Source organism: Pelobates fuscus, chromosome 1, assembly GCF_036172605.1.
Source record: "Pelobates fuscus isolate aPelFus1 chromosome 1, aPelFus1.pri, whole genome shotgun sequence".
Taxonomy (NCBI): domain Eukaryota; kingdom Metazoa; phylum Chordata; class Amphibia; order Anura; family Pelobatidae; genus Pelobates; species Pelobates fuscus.
This window is the reverse complement of record NC_086317.1, coordinates 36925835-36953284: the sequence shown is the minus strand read 5'-3', so window position 1 is coordinate 36953284 and position 27450 is coordinate 36925835. Positions and strand designations below refer to the sequence as shown.

Genomic DNA, 27450 nt, shown 5'->3' with positions numbered 1-27450 from the left:
GGGAAATTTGTAGCAGTGAGATTCCATCAAATGCCATACACATTTCAGATGATCAAGGAAACACAATTTCACATGGCAACTGCGCACAATTAACTTGTTATAGGTGTGACAAGTTTTAGGAGGGGAAATAAGGGAACCTCTGTATTTAATCTTTCAAGATTCTTTTGTTTCAGGTATTTTACCGGAGGATAGGAGGAAGGCAGATGTCGTTCCTATATTTAAAAAGGGTTTAAAATCCTTGCCTGGAAATTATAGACCTGTGAGCTTAACTTCAGTGACTGCGAAAATATTTAAAGGGCTATTAAGGGATAATATTCAGGAACTTTGTTATAAGCAATAATCAGCATGGTTTTATGAAAAATAGGTCACGTCAAACTAACCTAATTGCATTCTACAAAGAAGTAAGTAGAAGTATAGATCAGGGTGTTGCAGTGGATGTGATCTACTTGGATTTTGACAAGGCATTTGGTACGGCTGCTCACAATAGGTTAGTCTTCAAACTAATAGAAATTGGTCTAGATGAATATTCTTGTTCTTTGGTAGAACACTGGCTTAAAGATAGAGTACGAGTTGTCATTAATGGTAAATGATGTCCCTCAGAGTTCAGTATTGGGACCGCTTCTATTTAACATATTTATAAATGATCTTGCCGATGACACAAAGCTTTGTAAAGTAAGAAAATGTGAGCAGGATATTGATTTGCTGAAGAGGGATTTAGATAGATTGGGGGACTGGGCACTAAAATGGCAGATGACATTTAATGTAGAGAAATGCAAAGTTATGCACTTCGGGGTCAAGAATGCACAAGCAACTTACACCCTAGATGGTAGTGGATTAGGGATATCAACATGGAACTAGAAAGAGTGCAGAGACGAGCTACAAAATTGATAAAAGGAATGCAGCATTTTAGTTACGAAGAAAGGTTATAAAATTTAAAACTCTTTCGTTTGGAAAAACAGCGCCTCAGAGGGGATTTGATAACATTATACAAATATATTCGGGGCCAGTACAAACCATTATCTGGAAATCTATTCATAAACAGGGCTATACATAGGACAGGAGGTCACGCATTTAGGTTGGAAGAAATGAGATTTCATCTAAGGCAAAGAAAAGTAGTTTTTTTTTTACAGTAAGAGCAATAAGGATATGGAACTCTGCCTGAAAAGGTAGTTTTATCAGAGTCCATACAGATGTTTAAACAGCAATTGGATAAATACTTCCAAAAACATAACATACAGAGATATAATTTTTAATTAGTGGGGTAATAAGCTGCTTGATCCAATGAGACATCTGACTGCTATTTTGGGGTCAAGAAGGAATTTTTTCCTAGTTTGTTGCAAAATTGGAAGCGCTTCAGACTAGGCTTTTTTTTGCCTTCTTTTGGATCAACCGCAAAAACATACGTGAGGAAGGCTAAACTTGATGGACGCAAGTCTCTTTTCAGCTATGTAACTATAGGCACTGTCACTGCTTCATCTCATTGAAGTGGTTATAGTTTTGTCAGTCCCCTGGTACTGTCCTTCCATTAAGAGTTAAACTGGGTTTTATGGTTTAATGCTAAGCAAGCATATGTCCCCTCTGTGCTGGAAGACGCATTTGCCTAAGCAGCAGTGAGCACCCGTGATTGGATGAGAGTGTCAGCTGACTGAATTCAGTCTAATACAGTGCCATTGCTGGTATGAACCAGTATGGCTAGAAGAAGTCTGTAATCTCTACCTTAGCCATACCTCCAGTTAAATCAGCTAGGTTAAGCCAGGGACCCTAATTCAGGGTTAAACTGTTCAAAACAGGCTTTTAACACTGAATGGAGGGTACATTGCCAGGGGACACTAGACATATAGCCATATAACCAATTCAATCAGATCACATGGTTATAGTGCCTACAGTGTCCCTTTAGTGAATGCAAGAGCCAAAGAAGACTTAAAGGGACACTCCAGGCACCCAGACCACTTCTGCTCATTGGAGTGGTCTGGGTGCCAACTCCCACTACACTTAACCCTGCAAGTGTAATTATTGCAGTTTTTCATAAACTGCAATAATTACATTGCAGGGTTAACTCCACCTCTAGTGGCTGTCTATTAGACAGCCACTAGAGGTCACTTCCTAGTTTCTAGCACAGGTTTACTGTGCTAGAGCGTCGCTCAAAACCCCATAGGAAAGCATTGAAATGATTTTTCAATGCTTTCCTAAGGGGAGACGTAATGCGCATGCGCGGCATTTCCGCGCATGCGCATTAGGTCTCCTCGGCCGGTGAGCGAGATTAGTCTCGCCCACCGGCCGACGTAATCACTAGGAGGAGCGTCGCGGAGGCGGAGACAGTGGCGAGGGACATCGCCGCTGTCCCAGGTAAGTGACTGAAGGGGTTTTCACCCCTTCAGTAACCGGGGATTGGGGGGTGGGAGGGAGAGGGACCCTCCAGTGCCAGAAAAACGGATCGTTTTTCTGGCACTGGAGTTTCCCTTTAACAGCATTAGTTTAGAATACATTTAAGCAGCTATATCACTATGGCCTGTGCAGTGTGGCCAATGAAATGCACAAGTGCTGGAATGAGCATGAGAATAATTTATAATTTAAAATGGATAGATTAGGGTGTAGGGTCTTCAACTGGCCATGAAGATAGACAACATCTTAGTAACAAAGTGACAAAATAAAAAAGGTTGAGTTATTAATGTAGTGGTGTCAAGTAAGGAGGCAACAGCAGTGATGGTTGGCTTTTTGCCATGCTAACTACAGTTATTGTCGACTACTTTTTCACATAATGTATCATGATAAAAAAAAAACAAAAAACTACAGGACAAAAAGGTAAGCAGTCAACGTCCGATAAGTTTAAGACAAAAAAAAGAAATATATCTTTTACCCTGAAACTCCGGAATCCCTGCAATCTTTGGAGCATCCAACAGCCAATCTGTTAGAGTTTGATTCTTGAACGCTATACTTCGGAACTGCTTCCCACCATTGACATTCCAGGTCCCAACACAGATTCGGATTTTTCTGGGTTTCGAATATCTGTAATAATTTTCACACATGCTCCGTAGGACTCTGGGAGAAGCTATAATCAAGAAAAATGTCTCAATGAATTAACTAATCTTTACAAACTCATTAGACGCACTGATGAAACTATAACAAGAGGGATACTTAAAAAATGTGAGGCAAAAAACACAAAAGACAAAAAGAAGACTTAACTGCTCGTTTTGTCAGTGGTTCATTGTGTGCTAGCAATAACAGGGTTACTAAGATATACAGAGATGAATGGCAAATGTAGAATGTTTATATCGCCATCAACAATTAAAGTTACTGTACCTGATTGTAACATGAGTTCAGAGACTGATGACGCAGCAGAGGAGAAAGGATAGATATTTGGTTAATAGAATATCATAAAATCCAGTGTCAGCCATACTTTTTAAGTATGCAATGGTGTAAAAGGAGCAAGCTAATAATTAGCCCTTATCATTTCCAGGGACAAGTGTGAAAAAATATGTGAGAGGTCCCAACCTGAATACTTTTTTTTTTTTTTTTTTTTTTTAATTCTTTATTTTTCTTAGTGCATAGAGTAACATGTTTGCTTGTGATGCCACGACAGCATGACAAACATATAGCAACATCACAGGTAAATACAGTGTCGTGACAAACGAAGATCTGCACATTTTTATGGTTTAAGAAAACAGGCTTAAACATGAGTTTGAGCTTAGGATCTGAGAGACTACAGGAGGAAACATAGACATATTAGCAGATGGTAAACAAGCTTGATGAATCGTGGAAGTTATGTTTTTAGTGCAGGCTAACTAACAGTCCAAGCTCAGCTCCTGAGTGGGTGCATATGTAAGAGAAAACGGTGCTAGCAATCAAGGGTATCAGCTATATGGTAGTTGGTTTTAAGACTATTAAGCATTGTAAAACATCTATGAATGAGTCCCAAAGGCTAGGTCTAGGCAAAGGTATACGAGGGTCACATAGGGAGACCTGTACATATCGGGAGTTCACCAGGGTAGACCAGGTCTGCAGAGCCGTCTGTGCCTGTGCCGGGAGACAGTCCGAGGCCTCTTGTCTGTTCATCCAATGCCCAGTCTGTTATGTGGTCGTTTGTCGCTCAGCCGAGGGCTTGTGTCCCGCTGGTATGTACCTTTTGCAAGGATGTGAGGTGGTATTGTGCCTTGGCGCCTCGTGGTGATCCTGAGCACAAGTTCGCCATCTTGTGAGGCTGCGTGTGTCAGAGTCCCGTTGGCTTTGTTCTTGCGTTTGTGGATGCGGGTGTGAGTATCTGGGTCGACGTGGTCGGTTTCCCGCCATCTCTTTTGTCGGATCTGAGGTGGCTGGACGGCCGCCCTGAGGGCCTGTAGTGGGGCTCCATAGTGGCGACGGCGGGTCACCGGGCGGATCCACAAGGCCACCACCCGAGCTGCTTTAGGGTAGGGCATTCCCCTGGTGTGTAGTAGTTTGCAGAAGGCCGAGTAGAGCCAGTCTAGGGCTGCCAAGGAGTTACGGCATCTTGGCTTCACCTCAGCCTTACTTTTCGGCCATGCGGCCATCTTAGACCCGGCTGACTTTCTCTCTGTCCGCGAGGTAGGTTGCCGCCCTTGCTTTCGGCCCTAGCCCACCTGTCTAGTGGGGACCGGGATGTCCCCCCCGGTCCAGAGGGGGGGGGGGGGTAGGAGGCCTTTAGTGCTTACCGGGGGCTTCGGTATCGAGGAGAGCGGCCGCCTCTCCCCGGCTTCAGATCCCGTAGGCCTCAGATTGCGTTGCGGTCTATGTGCCTGGGTTTGGTCAAAAAGGGTATCCCTCGACTCTCCGGTGCACCCCCGACATGGGTGTCGCACCTTGGAGGGGTTCTGGGCAATATAGCCGCTGATTTTGCCTCGTTTGTGTCTCGCCCGGTGGGAGCTCTGTCCCCATGCGTCCAGTCAGTTCGGCGGTCAGGCTCCGCCCCCCCAACCTGAATACTTCACACAAACACATACATAACTAGCCACAGACACATAATTAGCAAAGTTAGCATTTCATCTGACATAGAGAGAGTGTCCATTTACATGCGTGTAATTAGCCACATTCATAAATAACTATCCGCACACATACATAACTTGCCACATACGCCAACCTTATTAGCAATATGTTCATTCATGAACACACACACTTAAAAACAAGTTTACATTTGTACACAGACAAACACAAAAACACATACAGAGATATACACTGACACTTGTAAACTGACCCAAAAACTAACAGACAGACATCGATAGACACATGAGAACACTCACTTCCACAAACACACACAGACCTACACTAAACTACAATTTCACTAACAATTATAACAACACATACACTAACAAAAATACAGCAGCACACATACAATATTATCCCTACCACCCCTTAGATTTACCCAGCAGCTGAGAAGGGAGGGCTTTACATTTATTTTTTTTGTAGCAGGGAAACCCCATTTGAAAATAGCAGGGATCCATTGGCTTTATTTGGTATGGTTTAGTGAATACAGTAAGCCACAGAGAAATGTTAACAACCAAATGCAGGAGAATTGAGACAAATAAAAATCACCAAATTTGAAAAAGCCAATTCAGCAGTTGGTGAATATACCTTTAAAGGACCACTATAGGCACCCAAACCACTTAATGTCAATGTGATCTGGGGACAATGGCCCTTTAGTTTGAATCTGCAAAGTAAAGCATTGCCGTTTAAATGATACAGAAATGCTTACATTTCCTAACAGACACTAGCGGGGCTTCTACTGAGAAAAAAGGAGACAATCTGTTCTCAGAGCTAATTTCCATTTCACTGGAGGAGCGCAGTGCTGGACTTGCATGCACTTTGCATCCCCAATTCTCCCCTATGAGGACTATTGGATTGGACAAAAACAAAAAACTGCATGATGTCAAGGGACGCGGATCAAGCGCCTGAAGGAACTGGATCTCCACACTGGAAAAAAAATGGGAACAAAACCCATTTTCCCCATTTTTTATTTATATTGGGTGGGCTCTTAAACTAAAGGCAGAGAAGAACACTATAGCACTATAAATAAAATATAGAATTTCTTTGTGTTTTTATACCTTTCTTTAGCCTTTCATGCAAATGGTCCGAGCTGTGGCAACTGACATTTGATGTGGACAAGTGCAAAAAAGGGCAGAGTATAGAATATTTGATACAGCACTAACCTCAACATCTAAAGAAAGGGATTTATGGGTAATTATTTCAATTGATTAAAGGTAGGCAGACCGTGTAATAGAGCAGAATGCTTGGCTGTATAAGGAGAGGTATTAGCAGTAGAAAGAGGGAAGTGCTCATGCCATTGTACAGAACACTGGGGAGACCTTACTTGGAGTATTGTACGCAGTACTGGAGACCGTATCTCCAGAAGGATATTGATACCTTAGAGAGAGTTCAGAGAAGGGCTACTAAACTGGTTCATGGATTGCTGGATAAAACTTACCAGGAAAGGTTAAAGGATCTTAACATGTACAGCTTGGAGGAAAGACGAGACAGGGGGGATATGATAGAAACATTTAAATACATAAAGGGAATCAACACAGTAAAGGAGGAGATTATATTTAATATAAGGAAAACTACCACAACATATTAGGACATTAGGACATTGTCTTAAATTAGAGGGACAAAGGTTTAAAAATAATATCAGGAAGTATTACTTTACTGAGAGGGTAGTGGATGCATGAAAAAGTCTTCCAGCGAAGATAAGGCCAGGGACTAATGCAAGCATTAAGAAAATTGGGCAGACTAAATGGGCCAAATGGCTCTTATCCGTCTGCCGTCAAATTCTATGTAATTAAATGTGCTGGCCAATAATTGAAAAATAATCCTATTAAAGAGAGACCATCACTTTCCAGGATTTGTAATACTGTACTATGTTTACTTAATCCCTTTAAAAAAAGAAAAAAACAACATTTATATGTTTTTGTGAAGTGTGAAAATTAAAAATTACCAGAAGTCATCTGCAAGCTGTAGTTACATCTATTCAAGAAACAGTGCCTGTCATTTACGGTTATGAGCCGAGCACCCCCTCCCCCCCACGTTAAACCTGTCTGTCAACTTAGAGTGCACATAAAGAGAGTTAAAGAAAACAAAAAAAAATCTGTTTCTCCATTTCCAATACAACTCTTCAAAAATAGACCAGGAAGTCTGCTTTCAGTTCCAGACCCCAGGGGCCCCTGATCTATCCGGTGCATGGATCCACACTGTGAATGGAAGCACCAGGACACTTTAGACATGCTCTATGATAAATGAAACACACATACCATGTAAGCTTCCAGTGGTTAGCAAGGCCCTGGCTTTATCTGCTAAATCACTGTTCAGGGTATTCCCCAAAAGCAGAACATCTATTGCTTCTTGTTTGGAGCCATCAAAAAAGTTGCTCTGGATTGTTCTGGTTACTGACCTTGCACCATCCTTTAACTTTCCAGCCTGTGACAACACAAACACAAAATACCAAAGTAAACACACAAGAACATATCTCCACATCTATTTTCCCTATAGTCAATGAGCATATGCTTTTAATTCTACACATTCTCCTGTAGCACACAATGCAAGGATTGGCAGGATGTTGGGCATTACATTCTACTGAACCCTCTGAATGCCATATTTGTACCCAGGATGCATTGCACACATCGGACACTTAAAATGGTACTTTGATTACTTATACTACACTTCAGGTGATTAGGAAACTAGGAATTAAAAATAAGTAAATGGTTTAGCTTTTATCTCTTTGTTTCATCGCTTACCTGAGACCCACAACAATATGATAGTTTTCCTTTTTTTTTTACATTTATTGAGTTTGTTTATTTTAGAATAGATTATGCATAAGGGGGACACAGTTGGTTTATTTTTTACTTTAACATTCTATTATACACCAGTAAAACATGCACAGCTGACCACTGGCACCAGATACTGGACAATAAATACTCACCAGACACACATTAAATTTGAAGAGGCCCCAAGAGAAGGCAGGAGGAAAACAGTCAAGAGATAAGATGTTAGAAAATGTCATAATATCTCCATTGTATACAGAGGAAGAGAGAAAGGGAAGGTGATAAAGCAAGAAATGAAAAACGGAGGCAATGCAACGCTGTATGTATTCACACAGGAGAAATAATGAATTAAGCCATTCAATAAACAGAGCGACCAGTCACTTAAAACAAAACCTTCTGTTAATCACAGAGAAGGAATATTAAATCCTGGTCCTAAACGTGTAAGAGAACCAAAACTTCCATGAACCTTTTTCCAGTCATTATTAATTGATTGACATGTCAGAAGAGGAATTACGTGTTTTTTACGATTTGTTTAATTTAAGATATATACATTTGCTAGTAGTTCTACTAGCACAATACAAAGATGATCAATTAATCTATCAATGCTATTTTTTGTTTGTTTGTTTCCCCTCCCGCACACACATTATATAGTTGGCAATTTTAGTTATTAAAATGATGTAATAAAGGTTATCTGCATTAGAAAACACAAAAAAACACTTTTGCTGCATTTCTTGTGATGATATAAATTACACATAGAAGACAATCTCAACTTTGAAAACTATAGCCTGTATCTAAAATCAATTTAGGCCAGCCTGTTGTCCTGGTAGAAAGGGATGGTGTTGCTTTTTAGATCCGGTTGCTCGGCCCAAGGACAATAAAAGCATTCAATAGTCAGATTCAGATGGCTGGTCAGTAATTAGTTCCGGCAGTTAAAGAGATAAACGATTCTTGTAAAAAATTATAGATTTAGCTAGGAGTTCATAGCAGCACAGAGGTCTGGGAAAGAACAATCAGTTCTGATGTTTTAGATAAAATATTTCACTAGATTGAAGTACTGAGTATTATAGATGCAATTAATAAGCTAATGCACAGTATATCACAAAGACTGTCATCTGCCCATTAGATTATAACCAGCCAAGATAAATAACCAGGAGCATAAATGTCCTTGAGAGAGCTTCTCACAGTGAATCTGGGTTTTAGAACAAGATGACTAGGCATCATGGGAATTGTAGTTTACAAACATTTAAGGTTTCCTAGGAGGGTCACTCCTGTTTTAAGGCCTTAAAGAGTGTTTATCACCAATCCATACCTTGAACACCAATAAGGTCATGCATATCTCATAGCTAATACTTTGTATACTAGCCAGAATAAGTGAGAAGATCTTTCATTATACAATAATAATATAATAGACCCATTGGGAAACAGTCAGCTTTTCTGATAAAATTATCTGTTTCTCACCTTAGCCTTGCCTTCGAGAGCTCCGGTGCCAGCATAAATTTTACTTATGGAGTCGCCGTTTGTGGACCACATGGAGCGAAACACTTCCTGGAAGCGGGTCACAAGTTGTTGTTTTTCAGCCAAACCAAGATCTTCTAGCTGCTTTATTAACATCTAAACAAAACATCCAAAATTAGTAAACTATTTTATTAACAAATCTGAACACATCTCAACAGTCCAACTTTGGTGCTAAACAAGAGATATGAACAATGGCAGACTAAGTGTGCCTTGGGCATGTAAGCAATGAAACATGGTCATGAGTGGGCTTTCCAATACACATTGCTACATATTTTCTTTACATTTAAAGGGACCCTATATGCCGCATACCCACTACAACCTGGGGTGTCAACATTGTAAACATTGCCTTTTCACAGTTTTTATTGCTGCATAATAACTTTTTCCTATAGCAGTTGATTGACTTGAGATCATTAGTATTGGTGATCTCAGCCAGAGCAAGTTTGGTGGCCTTGGTGAGACTGGAGCAACAGACAATAAATGTAAATAAAACTATAATCTAAAACGTTAGTATAACAGTAGCAGTAGGAATACATGTTTGTACTCCCATAAAGAGAACTGCTTTAAGCACCATATAAAAAATCATAGAATTTCTTCAAAAAAGGTGAAATGGCCCTTAAAGGGACACTACAGTCACCAGAACAACTACAGCTTATTGTATTTGTTCTGGTGAGTAGAATCATTCCCTTCAGGCTTTTTGCAATAAACACTGTCTTCTCAGAGAAAATGCAGTGTTTACATTACAGCCTAGGGATTAATCCACTGGCCACCCCTCAGATGGTTATTAGAGGTGCTTCCTAGGGCTGTGCTGTACACTGTACTGCCATTCAGTATTGCCATTCAGTATCTCCACCCTGTGCTGGGTACATTGAACTTTCCTCACAGAGATGCATTGATTCAATGCCTCTCTATAAGGAGATGCTGATTGGCCAGGGCTGTGTTTGTCAAGGAGGCAGATCAGGGGCAGAGCCATCATATTTCAGTCACAGCCAATTCTACGGGAAAGGATTGCGATTGGCTTGGGATTCCCACTTTTGATTATGTCAGCCACGCAGGCAGATTAGGGGCAGAGGCAGCAGCGGCAGACTTGAATACAAGTAAGATTACTTTTTTCAAGGAGTCAAGGGGGGCTAGATGGTAGTTTTAACTCTAAAGGGTCAGTAATATATGTTTATGTTCCTGACCTTATAGTGTTTAAGAAAACTATCACATTTAATAAAATTGCATTTTGTGTACAGAGACATCACAGCTTGTTTATTATCGGTGTAATGTAGCGGTACACCAGTCAATTTAGAATGAGTTAATAACTAGTAATTTTACAGACTTGTTAACAGTCTGGCAGCTTCCAGAAATTATTTTATCTAAATGTCTTAATCCCTGAATTCAAAAGTAACAAAGAAGAGGCTAAGTATGCGTACAGCCTCAAATACTTTGTGGTAACATGCAACGGTTACAAAATATAACGTTCAAATATATTTTTTTTTTAAATATAATATAACCTATACAAAACAATGCACGAAAGCTTGAAAATGGATGCAAACACCATGCCTTCTGAATGAATGTTTGTAAAATCTAGGGGCCAGTAACGTCTATGTAGGAATAAACATTTTTCTGGAGCCTGTGATAAGAATAAGTTATTGACATATTATATACCGTATTATACACACACACACACACATTTTAGAAGCCACGGCTTTCTGGCAACTAGGACTTATTACTCGCTGAGATCTTAAATAATTTAAGTGAATGTGGATGATTCAATACAGTGAAAAAGGAAAATCATTAAATTTTGAGTGTGTAATCGAAGAATAACAGGTGCATTGCAGTATGAAGTGATACCTTACTCACAATACACATTAAAAGAAAGTTGGAGAATTCTCTCTCTCTTTTTTTAGAAGACATTCCATTATATCAAGATTGCTTGTGCCACGAAGACGAGATGTAACTCTGAAAAGCTGGTCTTTTAATATGTATTGTCCCTTCATTTAAGAAGGTATCACTTCATACTGTAATACGGTTATTCTAGCAACGGAATTACTGGACAAACATGGCAAGTGTAATATTGACATATTATATCTACTACTATGTGTTTTCTTAAGATAAAGGTTAAACTGCAAGAACAACTGTAGTACATATTGTAATTGTATTGGTGTGTTAATAAAAAACACTTCAAAGGCTACTAAACGTATACCAATTAGGCAGATATAGAATTCTAAATCACCTAATGGCTGTCCGTCCAGCAAATACTCGCTCTGTATCCTACTATTATGGATCACGCTAAGTGTAAGACTTACATAAACTCCCTTTTTGCAGGTTGCTGAATACTGCCCCACCAAATGCTGTTAGACAACCATTTACATAACTCTCCAACATCTGTAGGCTTGCAAAGCATTGTGGGAGATACAATCTGATGTCTGGGAGGCAGCAGTTTGGCATCCCTTCATTACAATATAATTAGAAGACTCAATTAGGATATGTTTTAAAAGGGTAATATGCTACCCAGTAAAGTGACAAACACCTTTGTAACTGGCTCAGGTTTTGCCAAATGAAAGAAGTAAAGAGACTTTACACAAAACCAAATTAGGGATAAATGGGTTCCAGAGAGGAATATTGGTTTCTTACAGTACAGGGTATTCAATCAATGGCCACATTCCCAAATAATAGGATCAGCGCAGGGTCAGGCAGTTATTTGGAGAATACAGAACAGTTAAAAGAAATAGGATTTCAAGCCTCACCTCTAGCCCAAGGAAAGCCTGAACACTGTTGGTTCTGTCCAGACAATCCAGGCAGTTGGTTCTGATGCTGCCACTTTGTGTTCTATGAAAGGGAATACGTAAAAAAAAAAAAAGTGAGTTCAAATCTAACACCATCTGGGTGTTACCTTCAACCAATCAAGTTTTATAAATAGGAGTAAAGCTGTATTTGAATGAGGGTGATAAAGAGATCCCCCAAGATGCATTTGACCTTTTACATGGAGATAATTAAAAAGCACAAATAAATACATAAAACAAAATCGAGAGATATGCTGAATTTATGATGTTTGCTATAAAATGGCAGTTTGCAGAATCTGGCTGAGATTTCAGATCAGCATTCAGGAGTAGCTTAATTCACGTAAAGATACAAATTGAACTTCTCTCAAGCTAATAACAGCAGCAAACATAACTTTTTTTACGAATGAAGAGACTTGTGCTCGTATCTGAACATGGCTGTTGTATATGTTTTCTCAGAGAACCCATAAGACCCCACAAGAGTTAGTCATGATGTTACACAGTAGGTAACAGAAGGGGTAGGCACGACGTGTACATAGTTTTGCCTCTCAGAGAGTCGCTTTATACGGATATCTTTGTAGAGCAGGGTAAGGCACAGGTCTTGTTTGAACAGTTACAGCATGTTTTGCCTGGTGACAAGTCTATGTGATTGCTCAAGTTCCTGTAATTAACAGGAAACATAATTCAGATCTGCCCATTTTAGGCTGACTTGGTGCCTTATTCAAGTACAAAATTTACATGGTGTGACACTGGAGAGAATTAAACTTTGCTTGCACATTACACAGAGCAAATTGCTAGCAAAACACATGGATTACATTTTAATCAGCAATAACATTTTTGGCCATACTGGCAAAAAAACACTACAAACATAACGATTCTTGCCTAATCCTGCAACATCTCAAAATTCCAAATGGTCAGCAGTCTGACCAACTGCAGTGACCATCTTGGAGGAGGAGAAGCAAGCTTCAGGTAAATATAAAGATTTGAATCTGTACATTTCATGTCATTTTTTTCACGTTTGATGCCAAACCCCCAACTCCCCCCCAATATGTTTGTGTATATGACATTTTATAAAGAGTCATTGTTGGAACACTCAATTCTTTACTTCATAATCCACCAATATGACTTTCCCGTCATGCCCTTTAAAAGTAGATTAAAACCGGTTTTATCATAGATTTCCAGGCCCCTCCTGACATCACTAGTTCAGTCTGTTAGGAGATCTAGCAGTGAGAATGTCAGTGTGAATAATCGCTGCCAATGCTTCACACCTGCTGAAGGGTGAGTTATAAGCTGTATCCAGTAATCACCCAATTCAAGCAAATGTTGCATGGCAAGCCTGGTGACCATATTAAAGGAAAGGATGCTGCCATACTGTAGAGAGGAAATCTGCCCATAACACCATTTAAAACATAGGTCGTGATGGAAGATGAATCAGGACGTTAAGGAGACAAACTAAAACACGGCACAAGAGAATGCTGAGCATTAACAATTCAGTTCTCAACATGGTTTTAACTCATCTTGTGCCATTACAGAGAGAAACTAAATAACTTAGATATCAGACTGATCCCACCAAAAATGCAGTCTAAATCCAAAATACAGGCAGGCTTCCTCAGCTTGAGACATACAGCAACCCCAGACGATCGTTTCAGCCTTGTTAGGCCTCGTCAGTGAGGTATAGTCAACATCCCTCTAGGCACTATGAGCAAGGGGTTTAAGTCTGGATTACCCTTATAAGTTGTGGAAAACAATCAGGCCCTTATTTTATAGTACCATTTAAAAATAAAAAATAAAAAAAAGAGCAAATAATCAAGGTAATCAAACTTAAGATACAATAACAGATATGTTGACAGTATACTTGATGACAAGCTTCCTGTATAATAGTCACTACTGAAAATATTGATTTTATTGCCATCTAAAAAATATGCATGAAAAAATGCAATTTACGAAAAACTAAAAATTCTTGACAAACCTGTGAACTCCATTCTTATCAAGATAAAAACATCCACAATCTTCCAAGAACACATTGAATTTAGGCTTAAGGACACTGTGGAGTTTTTCAGCTTTACCCCCTCGGACCATTTGATGATAGTCGAAATTTACCATCAGAATATCTGCAACATGCTCAGATGCTTTTAGGTGGCTCTGCAAAGGATAGAAAGCAAAATGACAGAACATTCACTTTACAGCAAAATGACAGAAGCTACATATGTGATCACACGTGCTTTTTATTTGCCAGTACGACAGGAGTTGATATATACTGATCATCACATTCAGCAGGAGACATTGATAACAGTCACATATATAAATTGATAGCAGCTGGTTTAACGGATTAGCAATTGATAGTTACTTTGGGGTCAATAAGGCTTTTTCAGGGGGGGGTTTAGACTTTTCTCAACCTTTTATTATAGTTATAATTATTCCTCCTTCTACTTGAGCTCACCTGAAACGCTCTGCTCAGCATGGCTTCTCCTTCCTTGGACCCCAATAAGTTCACTATTACTTGTCTCCCATACAGTCGTTTCAGGGTTTGGAAGTGCCTGTGAAGTTATAAAGAAGAAACTGGATTACTTAGCTTGTGTTAAAACACATCAGGACTGGACAAACTGCACTTTTCCAAATGACTGATATTCAAGTGAATATCCTCAGATAATGTTAAATCTGAGCAAAACTTCAGAAGATATTCGGTCTATACATGCCTTTAACAAAAAACCCACCACCACAAAATACACTATCACATGGCTCTACTGGTCAATGTAAAAAGAGCAATAGGGGGATAGGTCCACCTCTTGGGATACCCAAGACAAAACCTAGGCCAAGCTAGGTTTTTTTAAATTTATATTATTCTCTTGCATTCTTTCTTTTAATTCTTTATTTTTGCAGTGCAGATTCAAAGACATGTTGCCAATATGACATACAGCATAAAATAATGTAACAAGACATCGGTATGAGTGGTCATGAGGTGCTGCACTTTTTTTCTTTTTTTAAACAAGAAAACAATAATACGAGAGTTACAGGCTTAATACTAAACGGAGTAGGCATGTTGAAAACAATGTGTGAATACACAGGTTGTACATGTAGTAATCCGTAATACAGCTTGAACCTGTCTATTGAACGGCACACATTTTTGTTATCTAAACAGGCATAAATCAACATGAGAGGTATCAGAAAGATTTTCCCGGGAGGCCCCCAGCTAGTAGCATGTTAATGGGAATAGGCCAGAGCAATCAGCGGGTGAGAGAAAGAGGATGTTCACGTTAACTCTTTGGTAGGGCGGTAATATAAAGGGCCAAGAGCATTTCTCAGTGGACCCAGATTAACCTATGCCAACTAGGCGTATAACAGAGTCGCAACAACTTTAAGAGGGTTAGGCCTCGATGTATGCCACTGGGTAGCATCACATGCCGCCATTGGGTTTTCCCCCAGTACCTCTGCCTGTTTTAGAGTCCCAGCACTGAGCCACAGTTGCGTCCTCCTGTATGCCGCCCTGCGTTGAGGCGACGAGCGCTTCCTGCCCCGCTCCTCTTTGGGGCCCTGTGTGTTGTCGGAGCTGCGGACCTCTGCTGCAAAGCTGGAATCTGCTTATGCTGTGGGGATTCTGACTTCCTTGGGACAGGTTGTTGCATTCTGATTTCCAGTCTTCGACAGAATTTTTCGAAAACTTTGTCCACCTTGGACAATATGTCTTGCCTTTCCCCTGTGTCGTTGGGGGTTCGTGTGGCGTCCGCCATCTTAAGTGAGTTGTTGAGGTTTGCACCATGCCCTGTCGTTTCACCCTGTGTTCCCATTTGTTCAGGGCAGACTCCCAGGGAAGATCAGCCGCCTCTCCCACCCGGGGCTAGTTCAGCCACATGGTTCAAGTGGTGCCCGATGTGAGCTCTCGACCACAAGGATTCTCTGCTGGGTCAAAAGGAAGGTAAGTCACTGGGTGCTGTCTAGATCAAGCTTGTGGATGTAGAAAACGGCTTTTTTTGCCATAATGGTTGAGGAGCTCCTTCAATGCACGTCTCTCCTCCATGCCAGTCAGGCCTCGCCCCCTTGTATTATTATTTCTGGCAGGTTATGCTCTCCTTTATTTGACTGAACTGGATACACCGTGCTGATGGCCCCAAGGGTCATTCTGAAATACCCCTCTCACCTGTACCCCTTGACTTACCTCTTTCAACACTGTCAATTTATTGACCTTCTAAATCCACCAATTAATGGTTTGTGTGGTTTCTTTACACCATAATTATTTTTCCACTTTATACTCAAAATTGAATACAAATTATGTTTAATTAAAATGCAGAAGACAGCAGATATACGTCCAAACTTTATTTAAACAAACTAAACATTTATGTTTCATACCGATCAAAAGCAGGTGCGTTGGCCTCAAATCCACGGGACATTCTTACACGGTGAGATCCAACCTGTAGAGAGATGTTTAGAATGTACCATTGCCAAATTAAACACAGAAACTATACCAGTCACATATTATTACATTTCGAAAAACAAACCACGCCATCTTGTATCAGCATTACTGGCTACTACACACGCGATGTTATAAATGGTTACAGCTCAATCTAGGTTACTGGCTGCCATCACTATGTTCTATCAGTCTTACTTGCTATTATTCACTATGTTGTACCAGATGTCCCAACTGCTACCAATTATACAATTCTTTTTAGGCCTCAAAGTCTGGTACTTGCATTTGTAGGAGCCAGCAGCTCTTAAAAAACACTGCTTGGGTGCTACGAACTTTAGGAGAGAAACAAGAAAGTAAAAACGATGAGGAAAAAGTGCTCCAACATGCTGGGAGATCAATTTATTTTAAAATATTGATATTTAAATAAAGGGAAAATAAAATGGTTTCATTTCTCCCCTTCCTTGTATAAGTCTCTATGCTGATGTCAGATGCAAAAGTCAGCGCTTATAAATCACGTCTGACAGAGAGCCAAGATGGAGGCACCCAGTTGCAGGATAAAGAGTTGTTGATTTCAACATGGAATTTTATTTTTCACACTTCACAAATGTGTAATTATAAAATACAGGGGATAAGTAAACAAACTGAAAACTTCTGTAAAGTGGCAGTGCCCCTTTAAGAAACGTTTGGACAATGCACCATCTTCAACATACCTGTAATCCAGGTTGCTCCCAGAACAGAGGAACAGATCCTCGAATCTGTATAAAAGAAGACACGCAGTCGTCGAGGTAGATCACCTAATCGAAATAAGTAAAAAGATTGGTGGGGGAAAGAAATCATGAAAAAAAAAAATCTGCTTACCCTTATATTAGAATAAACATTTTTCATTACTAATGTTATTATGGGAAAATAATAAAATAGCAATAAAAGTGAGCGGAAGAATTCAATCCAATCTAAAACATACAGTGTTATCAGAAGTGTAAACCATACATTGAGCTCTGCCTGCTGTCTCGTTACACAGTTATTATGTAAATGTATTGAATAAGTTTACTGACAAGTCACTAGTAATATGAATTCCAGTTTCAATTTCACAGCAAGCTCGTACAGATTAGGGAACAATATTAATGTCATAGTTTTTCCTCCAGGATAATTGGCGGCTCAGGTTACATACATAAACCTAAAGCCAGAATTGCACTCTAAGAAAAATGTCCACAAATATAGTGATACATCTAGAAAACACATATATGGGATTTTATTGACTCGTAGTGTTATGCAAATAACACTACAAACAAAACAAAACAGATTTGCAGAGTTATATTTTCAGGAATACATACCCTAAAACTAGACAAATTAACAAATGATAAAATAAAAAACAGAATAATTAGCAAGCAATTAAACATTATAGTTAAAATAGTGGGTTCTAGTGACAGTGCATTTATGGATTCAGAAGACCCAATAGAAAAGCCAATTTTGTTAAACACAAATATCTGTTCACAGGGGGCAAGTGGAGCACTAAAAAATTAGAAAACCTTGAAAATATCCAGGAACTTAAACAAAGTGGGTATCTAAACAAAGTGGTTTTAATCATGTGTATTTAAACCCACTCGCACAACCTGCAAGGAGATATACAATTGCTTACTGTATAGACACAGACTTGTTTTAGCCAGTACAACTGGTACCAAACGTCTTGTGGTGTAATGCCTGATAAATGGTGCAGAGCACCATGGCTGGAGTGCAAGAGACTGACTGCAACACCAATGATGCTCAGCTGGACACTAAACCTGATGGGAGTCACAATGCACATTAGCGTATTGCCTCTCCAGTCCTACAAACTGTATATACCTCCAAACTTGGCCAGTATTTTGCCAGCAGGGTATGGTGGGAGTTCACTCTACTCTACAGCAACTGGATTAAACATGCAACTTGAAATACAGCTCCCATCATGTAAATCCAAAGAAAAAAAAAAACACAAAGGTGCCTTCACAGTTGGTATTATTAACCATTTCATGTTTTGTACTGGTTTTGGGAGTGGGGGTTGCCTGATACACACACTCACCAAAACAGTGAATGGACTTCCATCTAAATCAAGTAATGTTATAAGGTTGCGTTCTGCAGTTCCGCAAACCACCATATTCACAGCAACTGTAAGTACTGAAATGTGGTAAAGGTTGGAATGTAGGTTGCCAGCCAACCACCACTATCTGGTATAGTGCAAACACAAGGGCATAATCTCTTGCGGTTACCCACACAATAACATTCTGGGCAGAGGATAGTACAGTCTGATCTTCTCCTGGATTAGGTAGCATCTCTCATTCTTTGAATTCACATTCTGACACCACATCAGAAAACAATCTACACAAGAAAGGCTAAGAGGAGGTATTAAATAATTTATATCATTAAAACGCAGCAAGCTCATTACAGGCAGCTTACTTGCTGCAGTAATTAACGTTCACTCGCAGTACCCAGGAGTCACAAAAATCCCCAGATCATTAGTACAAATCGATTCTCCAGCAGCTGAATAGGAGCTGCATAAAAAAAAAATTCTTCCACCAATGTGAAAATGAAAGAAAATGACAGAACTATCTGGTAAAAACGGAAAACATAAAAAAATTAAAGTTATTACAACATTATAGAGCAGGTCTTACCTGTTCAGTTTCCACGAAATTGGCAACCTGGCCATTATCGTTAGTTCCGCGTACGTTGAACCTGGTCCCAGCTCTTTCACAGCTCAGACGGGAAATAATGCATGCTTTGGCCTGCTTGTGAGCTGCGTAAATAGTGCGAATCTCCACTCCACCACACATAAGGCGCAGTAGCCAGTCGTCACAGTTCACACCGTAATGCTTCAGGTGCAAATGCAGAGACTGATTCCTGTGTAAATTAGAAACTCTTAAACAAAAGGTTTGGTGCATAAAGAATTATTGAACTTATAAAGAATTATTTGAAACATCAATACTCCCTGGTATTACAAAAAAATATATAACCATAGTTTCATTCTGTGCATGCCTAAATGTGACACGAAGTACTAAATTAAACCTCAATATAGTGGTTTTGGTGCCTAGATGCTGTCCCTACAGTCTGACGTACTTAAGCATTATCCGTTTCAGAGAAATGGCAATCTTTACATTAGTTATTTAGAACGCCTATAGTGGCTGACAATCAGGGAGTCAGACGCCAGCAGAGGCAATTCTGACTTTGAACAATATGCTTTAGGCTTTTTTTTTTCTGTACCACAAGTTTAAGAATAGGCGACAAAGAGGATGTGACCCCTCTCTGTACAAAATGTAGTCTACCTGGGAGTACATGGTCTCTAACCATTGGAAGCACTTACCTCTCTCCACTGCTAACAATCACAATATTACGGATACCATAACCATGAGACTACAGGTGGGTTGGCAAATTTTGGCCTGGGGACAAGTACAAGTGGATTAGCTTTTTTTTTTGTATATAAGAGAAACAAAAATGTTCTTTAGGTTGACTGTCCTAACCAAGAAGAACATGAGATGTGTTTCACAGATGGAGGCTGCTGGAATTGCAAAGTGTGGCATCAAATTTCTCTGCCACGACCTGAATGGTGTAATGGAACCTGCACAGAGATCGGAGCATGGCTCACACTCACGAAGCAGACTTTGTTTCCTGCAACTTCATTGCCATCAATAATGTCAACAACATATTATGAATGTCATAATCACTGCCTCATCTCACCCTATGGACACTTGGAAACACTTAAATACTCAACATAGAATGACAGCCTAGTTGGCCTCAGATACTGCAGTCCCCATGAAACATGCCAGTGGGCCAATGCAAGGCAGGGGGACATCGAAACTGCAGATCATCAGCCCATGCACAACCCACACAGAGCTGAGCTAGCAAAGGTCTTGCACAATTCCTGTCTGCTGCCTTATTCTTACAGAAATTTGCAAACAGACACCCCAACAAATATCTTTCTAATTTAAGTTATACAGCTGCCCATAGGTTTGTGGGCAACTGTGTGACTTAAACTAGCAAGATATTTTGCTAATGGCATCCTTTCCAGGCCTCCCAGTTGTCTGATACAGTATAAATTACACTGGAAAGGATATAATGGAGAAGCTTATGCTGTCAGAGTGCCTGATCCAATCTAGTTTTGCCCTGGCTTTTACTACTATTTCTTTATTTGGCTTGATAATTCCCAACTTATTTTGCCTGTATTCCTTGGGGAAAGGTTGGGGGATGTACTATTACCAAAAGCAAATTCTTGCACCCAGATATTTAACAGTCCCGTTTATGTGCGGTAACAAAATAAAAAACACAATATCTTACCAAAAGAACCTGTTGTCGGTCCGTTGATCCTGAGTGCTGCGATGAGCGTTGAGGCTAAGATCTAAACTGACTCCAGTTGAAGACCAAGCAAAATAGAAACTGCCCGAGTTTAAAACCTTCCGCACTTCCGACATACGGTCCTCATCTGGGTCTGCTCTCAAGGAGATGAACTCTGTGGAGGTCACACGGAACACTTCCGATTCCTGAATCTTTCCAACTGACATGCACCCAGTTACTACTACTAGATAATGTGACATGGCCTCCCCTATAAAATAAAGGAAAAGAGCGATGACCAACATAATACAGAATAGTATACAGTGGAGGAATTCTAAAGGAACAGATTGAAGGGCCCATCAGCAGGCGGAAATAAACTTTATAGGATTAAAAACTGCCTATATTTTGTTTAAAAGGAGTGTTTAAGGTACCATATTTTACAGTATTTATTAACACGAATATAAATAGACAACCAATCTTACTAGAAGTATCATTTATGGTTATTCACACACTCTGGTTACGCACACTATTTATCAATATAATTATAAATTGCAGAGTATGTCAATATGGAAATTTAGTTCACAGAGAGGGGGTAAACAAGGTTTGCTATTGATCACTGCATTAGGTAATTAAGCAGCACCAGTGCGGTGTTGTGCCTAAACACAAATATATGTAGATGCATATTGTTTAACACACACACACAGTTAACAATCCAGCCATCTCTCACAACACAAGTAAAAAGCCAAACATACCAAAGTGCACACTGTCACACATTGTACTTCTTACTAGTAGCCACTGACTCTCTCACATGTTTCACAAGGTACATTCACACAAATATTCCCTATAACAGTGTCTCCCTTCTCCTTCAGCTGACATGCATCTACCAAATGAAGAGGGAGGAGAGGAGAAGGGGTCTTGACATTCTGTCCAAGGTACAATAGGGGAGATGTACGCCTTCCTACTTCTCCTGGTTAAACAAGGAGAATTGGCAGCCGAGGTGCTCCATACTGCCATCTGAAGGTCACAGGCAGCTGCTTTGCCTAGTCAAAAGATGCAAGAATACGTACACACAACCCCTCTCCCCACCCCCAAATACATATACTGGCAGAAAGACCCTGTAAAATGCTAGTAAGGATGCATAAAACAGAGTGAGAAAGGACGGACAGATAAATAGCCGAAAGAAAGCAAGTTGGAGACTAAAAACATGCGCAGCATGACAGACAGAAACATACTGAAAAGGAAAGGAGACTGAGAAAGGGAAAAAAAAAAAAAAGGAAAGGAGACTAAGAAAGAAAAAAAAGGAGACTGAGAAGGGAAAAAAAAGGAAAGGAGACTAAGAAAGAAAAAAAAAAGGAGACTGAGAAGGGGAAAAAAAAGGAAAGGAGACTAAGAAAGAAAAAAAAAGGAGACTGAGAAGGGGAAAAAAAAGGAAAGGAGACTAAGAAAGAAAAAAAAAGGAGACTGAGAAGGGGAAAAAAAAGGAAAGGAGACTGAGAAAGGAAAAAAAAAGGAGACTGAGAAAGGAAAAAAAAAGGAGACTGAGAAAGGAAAAAAAAAGGAAAGGAGACTGAGAAAGGAAAAAAAGGAAAGGAGACTAAGAAAGAAAAAAAAAGGAGACTGAGAAGGGGAAAAAAAAGGAAAGGAGACTAAGAAAGAAAAAAAAAAAGGAGACTGAGAAGGGGAAAAAAAGGAAAGGAGACTAAGAAAGAAAAAAATGGAGACTGAGAAGGGAAAAAAAGGAAAGGAGACTAAGAAAGAAAAAAAAAGGAGACTGAGAAAGAAAAAAAAAAGGAAAGGAGACTGAGAAAGAAAAAAAAAGGAGACTGAGAAGGGGAAAAAAAAGGAAAGGAGACTAAGAAAGAAAAAAAAAGGAGACTGAGAAGGGGAAAAAAAAGGAAAGGAGACTAAGAAAGAAAAAAATGGAGACTGAGAAAGAAAAAAAAAGGAAAGGAGACTGAGAAAGAAAAAAAAAGGAGACTGAGAAAGGAAAAAAAAAGGAGACTGAGAAAGGAAAAAAAAAAGAAAAGGAGACTGAGAAAGAAAAAAAAAGGAAAGGAGACTGTGAGGAGAAAAGAAAAAGAGAGCACGCGCGAAAGAGAGCGAGCGTGAAAGAAAGTGTGAAAGAAAGAAAGGTAAGTAGATGCAGTTACAAGAAGCCTACAGCATAATGAGTTCCTTGTCAGACAAGCTGCAGTAACTAAAAATAATGAAAACAGTCGAACAGTTTTCTCTAAACTTTAATAATCCCATTTGTACAGGCTCATATAGTAAAGTTCTTTTCTGGAATTACCATTTCAGTTCTCGAAATTACAGAGTTACAATCCATACTGCAAATTACCAGGGGGCAGAGAAACACCCAAACATTTTTCATGCTGATAAAGCATATCCTCCCAGCCAGCACATGTTCTCTGAACCTGCAGAGCCAACTAGAAAGGCCAAGAGGTGAAACAGAGAAAAGGATCTGTAATTATCCCCCATTAAATTCTAATTAGTAATAATGGATAAACAGTGCATTAAATAACCTTGTGACAGACAGAACACTGCAATAAAACATAGGTTGTATGAAGCAGGTTACCAAGATTAAGTCGAAGTACACCCAGAAGGCCGTATGCGTCCATAACTTTACTGTACATGCTCTTAATGGCTTCCTTTTCCGCAGAGGCTGTAAGAGAGACACCCAAAAATGTATTTGTTATTTTAACAAGATTTATGGCTGAAAACAGAAAGGTCTATGTGAAACAATAAAAATTCCATTCTTAGGGTAAGTATACAATTTATCAAATGTTTAGGCAACGTAATAAATGCAATGCTGAAAAGGAAATTAAACAGAATAATCAACTGTGAAGCAAGTAATATTCTGTAAATCCTGCCCTGCTGGACAATTAGATATTATTACACCCTGCTCCTACAGCACTATCAATGGGATATTATCATCGGTACATTATAGATACCATTAGAAATACAGAGGTTTATTCACTGAACAGTAAACGGAGTACACATGTGATAAACTCAATAATAAAATGATTTCCCGCATGAACTTTACTCTATACTGCTTAAAGAAGCTTGTATCCTTTCCTATGTTTCGATAATACCTTGTACCTAAAATACCCGATAAGCTAGTCTATTTTCATCTTATGTTCAAAAAATGTGCACAGGATTTTCCATACAATTTTTTTTAACGATATTCAACGGTTTCCTACAGCTATTGTGGCGTAGCAAGCCAGAATGTGATTTCTTGCACCAACAAAAATAAAGAATTATATTTAAAAAAAAAAATAATAATTATTTCCAACTCTTCGATTTCAGTCGAAATATTTTAAAGGACCACCTAGGACACCCAGACCAATTAGTCTCAATGAAGTTGTCTGGGTGCCGCAGTCCTTTCTAAACTTGCATTGTCAAATATTGCCGTTTAGTAGATACGGGTTTAACAAGCCTCTAGTGGCTTTCTTCCTAAAAACTACTAGTGGTGCTTCTGCTGTTAGAACACACGTCACCTCCTTTAATGCTAATCATAGAAAGTATTCGATTGGATGAGCGCGGCACTCACTGTGCATGCGCTGGTCATCTCCAGTGCTCTTCTACGAGAAGCATTGGGTAGGACAAGAAGATGGTGAGCCAAAACAAGCAGGAAGACGTCACAGAAGAAAGAGTGGGTGGCTGCGTAGAGCAGTCTGGCGCAGGAATAAAGGGAAGTTACAACTTACAGGTATGACCAAAGCAAATGCACCACTTTTGGTCAAAATTGCCATATTGGTTTGAAAGTTGCGATTCCTTGTCAATTCCGGTTTCAGTAATTAATTCTGGATTACAGTAAATGGTATGTATGCAGTTGTACGGCATTTGTGCTCTCTGATAGCAGTGATATAACAGAATAGCAGGGGAGACTGAAACACAGAAAACACTGGAACATAATTTAAGAGACATAGTCAATAGAATAAGACTTCTAATAAGTACAGGCCCAGGAAGATGGGTAGATATAAGATGGGGAAACAAAAAGAATGGTGGCAACAAGGCAGGCAGAAAATTGACAAGAGACAAGATGAAACAGATTTGGTGATTACATAACTTTTTTCCCCATGTTGGACTTGGCAATATTACACATTTACGTAAGATCCATTCTATTGTTATTAAATGAAACGGACAGCCCGGCTGCAGGGTTTTATAGCCATCTAAGCTAGACACAACACGAGTTTATACAATGGGGAAAAAGCACCATAAATACGTTTGGATCCCACAGGTATCCAGACAAAAAGACTTTACAAAATGTTATGGGGAGGGACAGATTAGCCATTAGATCCCAAAGATTAGATCCCAAGGGAACACACACAGGTGTTTATACACCGAATACTAAAAGTTTGTGAATTGAAAAACAAATATCAAAATCTCTCAAAATGTAATTTGAGCTATTTTTTATTCTCTATAGTTCACAGTTTGATGAAAGTCTTAGTACAGTGTTTCAATATCTTCATCCAACATTTCTTGCAAACAATATCTATGTTTATGACTGTTTTTATGAAATAATCGTCATTGCCTGGCTGAATGCGTATACATCATGCCTAATGAACACTTGTTAAGCTAAAATGATTTAACAGTGATTAATTAACATTAAAGCAGTTCTTGTCATGAGACGAGGGTGAATCACAGACAGACTGCTCCTGATTTTATAAGAGCAGCAGAGGTTGCATTTACAACGATAACATCGGTCTGTATACAGGGCCAGCGCTACCATTAGCAGAATGAGGCATTGGCCTTTAGATTGTAAGCTTGTTTGGGCAGGGCCTGCTTCCCCTACTGTGCCTATGCCATACAGGTTTTCTAACAGCTAAATGTTTGCCATGTTTACCTATTGTACAGGGCTGTGTATTATGTTGCCGCTACATGAATACTTATAATTGCCCTGACTGCTGACTCTGCATGGACAAGGGGGGACATCAAACGATATCCCTGACTGGAACTGTGTCCTCTCATTTTAGTGATGAAGCATGTGATTTGCATCCCCCAGTGGGTTTCTGCCTGCGTCCTTTCATGTTTGAAGCAGGTTCCCTCAGACATACACATGACACACAGCATCCACACCTACATACTGTATCACACACACACACACACACGCACACACACACACACACACACACACACACACACACACGCAGACTAACACACAGACTGTATCACACACACACGCAGACTGTAACACACACACACATGCAGATTGTAACACACAGACTGTATCACACACACACATGCAGACTGTAACACACAGACTGTATCACACACACATGCAGCCTGTAACACACAGACTGTATCTCACACACACACATGCAGACTGTAACACACAGACTGTATCACACACACACACACGCAGACTGTAACACACAGACTGTATCACACACACACACATGCAGACTGTAACACACAGACTGTATCACACACACGCAGACTAACACACAGACTGTATCACACACACACGCAGACTGTAACACACAGACTGTATCACACACACACACACGCAGACTGTAACACACAGACTGTATCACACACACACACGCAGACTGTAACACACAGACTGTATCACACACACGCAGACTGTAACACACAGACTGTATCACACACACGCAGACTGTAACACACAGACTGTATCACACACACACGCAGACTGTATTACACACACGCAGACTTCTTCACAACCTTCAACACAGTGCAGTGCAGGCACACAGTTAAATTGTAAAAATGACTAATGGATATATAGCAGAAAAGAGAAATTAAGTTAACAAGAACAAGAGCCGCAGAGAGGTAGACGTGCAATAAAGGGTGGAGGGACGTCAAACAGTTTTTTCCCCTCGGGTGGTATAAATCCTAGCACTGGTTCTGTTGGGCATGGAGGAATCTTAGGAATAAATATGCAGAAATTATTTTTCCATCCTCGTCTTCCTTTATATGACCTCATAAGTTGTGAAGTTTTCCACAGTATAAACACAGTGACTGCCCCTTACGCACTCTGAATGTGAGAGACTCAATTGTATTGGCCAAATGCAAAGTGGAAAAAAATCTAATGTGTCTGGTTTAGAAAGAAACTTCCTAGTCCTAAATATTTAAGGAGATAGTGTTTATACCTATATAAACACAGTGTCCGTGGCACCATCACATAGTTTGGTCTACTTTTCACCAATGATAAGATGAGAAACAAAATCTATCGTACAGAAGGTTCTTATCACATATTTCCTTCATGATTGTCTAGAGAACATTAGATTTAGGAGATCAGCGGCCTGGGTATTATAGGGTAATCTCTAAATACACATGTCCTGTAACAGATCGAGCACAAAAGGCCCCTGGACATTCGTGGGCAAAAGGGTTTAATTTCATTCCTGTTTACAACTTTTGATGGGAATTAGAAACAAAAAACATCAGCAAATATGGATTAATCGCGATACAATATTCCCTCAAATGTCCCATTGACAAATAGGATGTCCCTTTAAGAATTGCTTAGTGCAAATAACATATTAATCCAATATCCAGTTAAAGCTAGATCTACTAACATCTGATGATGTGGCCTCTCTGCAAGACTATATAACAGAATAAATCCTATTTCTAAGAGAGTAGCACACATTGTAAAATGGGAAAAAACAAATAAATGTCTTGAGAGGTAAGGTGGGTGTTGTTATGCTATCTTATTATAACGGACACTAATCATCAAAACCACTACATCATAATC

The 27450-nt window shown here is 39.6% G+C and overlaps 1 protein-coding gene across 9 annotated transcripts in view; it reads right to left on the bottom strand.

The window, feature by feature from the left end:
* SYNJ1 (synaptojanin 1) overlaps positions 1–27450 on the bottom strand; it is a 78743-nt gene that overhangs the window by 24223 nt on the left and 27070 nt on the right. For 7 of the 9 annotated variants that reach the window (XM_063447752.1, XM_063447788.1, XM_063447795.1 and 4 more), the window contains exons 3-14: positions 23314–23400; positions 20745–21009; positions 19088–19313; positions 17156–17239; positions 16388–16449; positions 14484–14580; positions 14013–14185; positions 12011–12092; positions 9222–9374; positions 7254–7419; positions 3301–3324; positions 2858–3049 (exon numbers count right to left, since the gene is read on the bottom strand). In XM_063447752.1, the coding sequence (XP_063303822.1) occupies positions 2858–3049; positions 3301–3324; positions 7254–7419; positions 9222–9374; positions 12011–12092; positions 14013–14185; positions 14484–14580; positions 16388–16449; positions 17156–17239; positions 19088–19313; positions 20745–21009; positions 23314–23400 (1611 nt within the window). The remainder of the gene's footprint in view (positions 1–2857; positions 3050–3300; positions 3325–7253; positions 7420–9221; positions 9375–12010; positions 12093–14012; positions 14186–14483; positions 14581–16387; positions 16450–17155; positions 17240–19087; positions 19314–20744; positions 21010–23313; positions 23401–27450) is intronic. The other 2 variants (XM_063447769.1, XM_063447778.1) reach the window with 2 other exon arrangements.